At 47.6% G+C, this 6,796-nt stretch overlaps 1 protein-coding gene across 1 annotated transcript; it reads left to right on the forward strand.

The window, feature by feature from the left end:
* The first annotated feature begins 221 nt into the window (after window positions 1-221).
* On the forward strand, window positions 222-6,537 carry LOC311372809 (transcription factor GATA-6-like). Its single transcript, XM_084489765.1, has 7 exons — window positions 222-319; window positions 1,042-1,997; window positions 2,507-2,673; window positions 3,279-3,404; window positions 3,574-3,661; window positions 3,784-3,881; window positions 4,763-6,537. Exons 2-7 carry the CDS (start codon window positions 1,097-1,099, stop codon window positions 4,919-4,921), a joined length of 1,539 nt encoding a protein of 512 aa, XP_084345891.1. The 5' UTR covers window positions 222-319; window positions 1,042-1,096; the 3' UTR covers window positions 4,922-6,537.
* The last annotated feature ends 259 nt before the right edge of the window (window positions 6,538-6,796 follow it).

The raw sequence follows: 6,796 nt of genomic DNA on the forward strand, positions 1-6,796 counted from the left end.
GTCTGCTTAAACATACTGTCCCCAAAGGAAACAACGAAAGAGGACGAGAATCGTGATTACATTGGCAACTTATTGTGATTCAAGACCCTGATCCACTCTCGTCCTCATCCCGATGGGCTCCAGGGCTGAGCTGAGGCTGGCCCCCCAGCAGCGCTCTGATTGGTCCGCGTGGCTGATCGCCTCTACGGCCGCCAGAAGCGCCTCCTCTCAAAAGCCTCGCTAGAGCCTCCCGACGTTTTCATTATCTCCCGGAGCTACGACTGCACACTATTACAAACTTTTTTAAACTCGCGACCCCATGGAGCCATAGAACTAGCAGGTACGTGTTGTATCGGGATACAGACCCAACTTTATAACTTTAAAACTCTCTCCTCTCCGCGCCCCGCTGTCCCGCCGGCGGACTGGTCAACATCTGGGCTGTCCTGCGGTCCAGCGGCGGAGCACCTAAATCATTTAGGGGTATTGTTTTATCACTAGCCCTCCTTTGGGTCTTATCTGTTATGAGCCTTATCATGAGGCTATCTCTTTGCTTCCAAGACATATTGCGTTGTGTTTCCTATCACCGGCGGTGTGTGTTTTGGGTGTAATTATGAGGCGGTCGGAGCGAGGAGGTGCGAGGACGTGGATGGTGCGTTAGAAAGCGGTTTACTGCACTTTAGTTAGGTTGTGGTACCGAGTCAATGAGAAATCATTTGCTTTTCCCCTCTGGGGGGAAGAAAACTGGGACCGTATATCTATGTTCTTACTGGTATTTTTAAACGTTTGAATGGATATTTGTTTCCAAATGAACCAATCAAAGTGTGCTACCATGGGGAACGGGTCCCGGCTGGGACTGTGTGAGACGATAGTTGAGGATGATGATGATGATGCATTTAGTTTGGTATGTTAACCTCGGCTTGATCTATGTGTCGCTCTCATTCTCAATAACACTCAAGGATCGGTATCTCTGGAGTGGGCTCATCATTTGCCTTGAAGTATCCCCCCAATCGTGACGTTTTTAACGCTTTTGATTTTTTTTTTTTTATGTATTCCTTTCCCCAGGGGAAACTGAGCCCTCACTATTTCTAACCTCACGGTGTATCAGCACTGCCCCTGGATGGAGCTGGGTGACAACAGCTGGTCCATGGTCAAGCGAGAAGTCAGCAGCCCCGGGTCCCCGCCGGCGGAGCACAGCTACCTGCACTCTCAGGACAGCAGGGGGGAGGCGCACCCCTCTTCCGAGGACCTGCGCTCCCCCGCCGCCCCGCAGCCGCCCAGCGAGCTGGACGTGGCGCTGGGACATCGGCACCGCTCCTCCGAGGGCCGATCACTACACTCCTACGTCCACTTCGGACACCACCACCACCACCACCACGCCAACGGCCTCGCCGCCTCGGAGGACCTCCCACTGTTCACGGATTTAGACCAGGGCAACAAGCTGGTGTTGTCGGGCGGAGGGCCCAAGACGGGCCTGCTCGTAGACCCGGCCGACATGTATCAGACACTCGCCATCGCGGCGGCCCAGAGCCAAACCGGATACGACATCTCCTCCAACGGTTACATGCACTCCAACCCCAACTCCCCGGTGTACGTGCCCAGCTCCCGGGTGGGCCCCATGATCCCCAGCCTGTCGTACCTGCAGGCCGGCGGCTCGAGTCAGCCGAGCCACGCCGTGGCCGGCCACTCGGTGTGGTCGCAGTCGGCCCCCGAGAGCCCGTCGTACTCCACGGGGAGCCCGCACGCGTCCAATCGGTTCCACTACTCCCCGAGTCCGCCCATTAACAACGGCGTGTCCCGGGACAGCGGCTACGCCAACCCGCTGAACGTGGGCGGCCGGGACCAGTACGGCCTGTCCCGGGCCCTGCCCGGATCCTACCCCAGCCCCTACTCGCACTACGTCGCCCCGCAGCCGTCCCAGCTGTCCTCCCCGTGGCCCGGGGGCCCCTTCGACAACCCCATGCTGCACACGCTGCAGAACAGGGGCTCCGCGACCTCTCTCATACGAGGACCCAACGGAGGTATGGAGCTTTTTATTTTTTATTTAATTATATTAATTCATTTTAATTAAATTGTCTGATAGATGGTTCATAGCTGTTGTGGAAAGTGTGCAACTGCAGGGCATTTAGTTCAAGTGTAATGTAGACATAAATATAGCAAATATAGGCCTACGTTCGGGTGTATTATGGTATGTGTATTATTATAATGTATTAGGCCAAACTTAATGTTAATTAATGCATGTATTTAGAACTTTAGTCATTGCACACAAAAAAAATTCGAATAACCGAGTTACTTCATTTTCTGTCAAACTGCCATTTTCCATTCTCTTCAGCCTCTAATAAAGTCAGGAGATCAAAATGTATCAAAACCAAATCTCCCTGATGCTAAAACAGACCTATGTTTATCTGTTTAAAAATCAATCACTTCCATCGCACAACCTGATTAGGATGAGGTCACTAACCGTGAGGTGCCTGATGTGTACTATTGTACGAATGTACTAATGACATCCCGGTTTTCTGTGTGATTTCAGAGAGTTTCGACGACATGGGAGAAGGCCGGGAGTGTGTGAACTGCGGCTCAATCTCCACGCCGCTGTGGAGACGCGACGGCACCGGACACTTTCTGTGCAACGCCTGCGGCCTGTACAGCAAGATGAACGGCCTCAGCCGACCCTTAATCAAACCACAGAAACGGATGGTAAGCCCCCGCTCGATAGACCACCTCAATGTCCCGCCTCATCACCTCAAAGTGTGAGGGGTTGAGGGTAATCGCTTAAAATATGCAGACAAATATGTATTCGGTCTGGAATCATCGTTAAGACTCGTGTCCAATTCCCAATTCATTAACACAACTCATTTGTTTTCGTGTATAATTAAAGTTTCCCTAACAGGCCTTTAAGTTCCCATTAGGATGAGAATAATGTTGACCTGGTACGGGGGGGGGGGGGTTCTTGGATGTGGGTATTTTCCTGGCGCCTTTACGCACAACAATACGCAGCTCTTACACCAGGCCCGCCGGAGCTCCCTGATAAAACAGCCCTTAGAAATAATCACACGCACGGTTGTGTTAAATGGCCGTACCGTTAAGTAAGTAAGTATTATTGTTAGGAACTTGGGGAAAAGATAACCGAATGAAACCCAAATTAAAGCCATCGCTTTCTTCCTAAATGATTTATAGAGCTTTTGGGTCGCAGCCAACGATCCCATTAGTCAGTAGGCCTGAGACGTCCCGGGGTATCACTGCCTTCCTCTCAGTGGTTCTGCCCGAATCCATCTTTATGTTCTGCTTATTCTTCTTCCCAGTCCTCCTCCAGGAGAATCGGGCTTTCGTGCGCAAACTGCCAGACGAGCACGACCACCCTGTGGCGGAGGAACGCGGAGGGAGAGCCGGTGTGCAACGCCTGCGGACTATACACCAAGTTACACGGCGTGAGTGCAGCGCTTCCTCCACTTTTACAAAAAAAAAATAGATTTTTTTTTATCAGTTATGATGATTAACAACGAACACACGTCAATTAAAAGAATGCATGGCTATATTTGATAGTTGAATAAAACATTGTTTATTTGTCAAACCTGTATTATGTATTGTATTCTACAGGTGCCTCGGCCCCTCGCCATGAAAAAAGAAGGGATACAGACGCGGAAAAGAAAACCAAAAACCCTGAATAAATCAAAGGGTTCATCCTGTAAGTATTTTATCCAATGTTGTATATTTCAAAAGAACACCGAGAGGTTCGTCAGTGCCGTGGTTTTATTTTTGCAACCACCTGAACAACAGACTGACGTTTCTTGTGTTTTATCCTCCCAGCCAATAACAGCGCGGTGCCCATGACCCCCACCTCCACCTCCTCCTCCAACTCAGAGGACTGCTCCAAAAACAACTCCCCGTCCACCCAGGTGTCAGGGGTAAGACTTGTTCTTAGAGCGATTTGATATGTAGCCCTAATATATTACAAATAGTAATAGTTCCACGTCAATTATTTACGGCAATTAATACGATTTGATTAATTTGACTTACTTACTGCTTATATTAATTTGAACTTACTAAACAGCCACAAACACTCACACACATTTTTATTTTATTTGTATGGTCACTCAAAACATAAATAATTTCTTTAATAAAAAAAGGTATTACATTAAACCCCCCACTAAATTGATATATTTATATATATATAGATAGATATATATATATACACATGGTAATATTACTGCCATCATTGCTATATCTATATCTATATATATACAGTATATATATATATATATATTGCAATATGCAACGATTGTTAAAAACAAGATCCAAGGGAACAGAGGTTACCATGGGGATGAGTGTACAGCATGCTATTGATGATAACTCTGAAATGTAGCTCCACACCAATGTTTTTAGCCCCGGGTCGTACCGTCAGCTCATCCAACTCTGTAGTCTCTGAATCCCACTCCCTTAATCATGCAATAACCATCCCCGGCCCCGTGTACTAATACACAGAGTGTACCAATACCCAGCGTGTACCAATACCCAGCGTGTGCTAATACCCAGCGTGTACTAATACCCAGAGTGTACTAATACCCAGTGTGTACCAATACCCAGAGTGTACTAATACCCATGTACTAATACCCAGCGTGTACCAATACCCAGCGTGTACCAATACCCAGCGTGTACCAATACCCAGAGTGTACTAATACCCAGCGTGTACCAATACCCAGCGTGTACCAATACCCAGCGCGTACCAATACCGAGCGCGTGCTGTAACCGTGGTAATAACCCCTCCACCCCTCTGCTGCTCTCCCAGGTGAGCTCCTCAGTGCTGTCGGGCTCCGGCGAGGTGTCCCTCTCCGGGGGGAAGTACCCGGGCCAGGAGAGCCTGTACACCAGCGTGGGTCTGTCCGTGCCCTCCGACGTGGCCTCCTCCGTCAGGGGCGAGCCCTGGTGTCCCATGGCCCTGGCCTGAGCGCCAAAAGCGTCGCGTGGAAGTGGAAGTATTTGGGAGTCTCTCCTACCCCCACCCCCCCCCCCCCCCTCTCAGATAAAGCCCATAGCCAAGCACACCCCCGCTGACCTCTGGGCGGAGAAGAGAAAGCCGCAGGGGAGGTGGGGTGGTGGTCCTTCATGGGTGACCTTCAATCACATGCCCGCCACCACCCAACCCTATCCGCCCCCCTCCTCCTCCTCCTGCTGCTCCTCCTCTTCCTCCTCCACCACCCGCCCCAAGCGGGACCCAACAGTGGAATATCTGGGGATTGTATTCGTCCAGAATGTTGTGGAGAACTGCGCTACGTCACGTGTGGCGCCCCTATGAAGTGGGGCCCCTATGAAGATGTTTTTTTGGACAGGAGCCACGCAGGTGATGTTTGTCCGACCCCCCCGGGGACGTCCAGTGGATGGTTTCTGGACCTTTGCGCGCTCAATCTATCGTTCTTCTCTCCTATGACGCAGAGTCAACTCTCAGTTCCGCATCGAAAGACCACTTTGTGACTATTCTTATGGATTTCCCACTCTGGAGAAGAAACCAAAACGAACCGATAAAAATGACAAAATAATGTAATTGGATGGAATGACCGGTGCTCGGAGAGGCACGACGCTAACCTCGAAGGAAATTCAGATTTTTATTTTGTATTTTATTTTTTCTGCAACTGGAATCAAACTACAAAAAACCGAGACAACTTTCCATGAATCAAAGTATTTATAAATCTTCCATTGTTAAATATGTGGCAATGATTGTTAATAAAGATATAATTATAGCGTAGAAGTAAAAAAAAAAAAACAGTTTGAATGTCTTTTTTCTTTTTCTTTTTTTGTTGAGTGGTTATTAGAACAATCTTTTTTTTTTATCTGCCCATTTACCGCTAATAGCTCTTACGTTATCTGGCTGAAACCAGTTTTGGTCTACACAGGGTATTGAAGACTAGGGCAATCAATGTAATTTCGTCTCGTTGTGTAATTGTTTGCTGAAAAGAGCCGCTTATGAAATCTAGAAACGTTTTGATATTCAAACATTGTGGACTCTTGGGAAATATGAAGGTACTTTTTTCAAATTTATTAGTCGACTGTAACTGGTGAAGGTGTGTTAAAGAGGAGTGGAGTTAAAAAACACAAACACACACACACACACACCACACACACACACACACACACACACACACACACACACACACACACACACACACACACACACACACACACACACACACACCCATACACACACACACACACACACACACACACACACACACACACACACACACACACACACACACACACACACAGACTAAGATTAATGCACCTAAATCTTCTTCATACCTGGGCATTTTGTTACACTTAATACTTGTAGTAGTGGACAGTATTACACAATTTAAGTGAAAACAAGTTCAAAGCTAACACATGTTCTGTTATTTAGACTATGTTTATGCAATTTAAATGGCTTTTTTCAATCAAAGAATCATCAGTCCATACTGATAGCAAACATCTCATGAATAATCCCCCACCCCCTCACAAAAAAGAAAAAAAAAGAAAAGAACCATAACTTACAGGCCTGTTGATAACCATGGAAACTCCCGAAAGCTGTTTGAATGGCTGCTTCCGAGTGAAGCGACTGGCGGCCAAGGTAGGCCCATAGCAATATGTGTGAAGGTTAAATGTATTGGGGCTGTAATGTCATGTGTTGGCAAGTCTGTAACGGGAGGAGTGTTGCCTTTCGAAGAGCTGTTATGAAACTGGTGTATAGAATTGCATTTTACAATTGTGTCATCCATATTAGGGCCCTGCCATTTTCCTGGACTTATTTATTTGTATTAAACACAAGGTTTATTTTAGCTTTGAATTGTGT

This window comes from Micromesistius poutassou (genome assembly GCF_964030765.1).
Source record: "Micromesistius poutassou genome assembly, contig: SCAFFOLD_5352, whole genome shotgun sequence".
Lineage (NCBI taxonomy): Eukaryota > Metazoa > Chordata > Actinopteri > Gadiformes > Gadidae > Micromesistius > Micromesistius poutassou.

What these genes read in the sequence shown, in the direction of transcription:
- LOC311372809 (XM_084489765.1), top strand. Translation starts at nt 1,097, where the DNA reads ATGGAGCTGGGTGACAACAGCTGGTCCATGGTCAAGCGAGAAGTCAGC. An exon ending in TCAAACCACAGAAACGGATG is followed by an intron (nt 2,674 to 3,278) that starts GTAAGCCCCCGC and finishes TCTTCTTCCCAG; the next exon opens with TCCTCCTCCAGGAGAATCGG. An exon ending in TATACACCAAGTTACACGGC is followed by an intron (nt 3,405 to 3,573) that starts GTGAGTGCAGCG and finishes TGTATTCTACAG; the next exon opens with GTGCCTCGGCCCCTCGCCAT.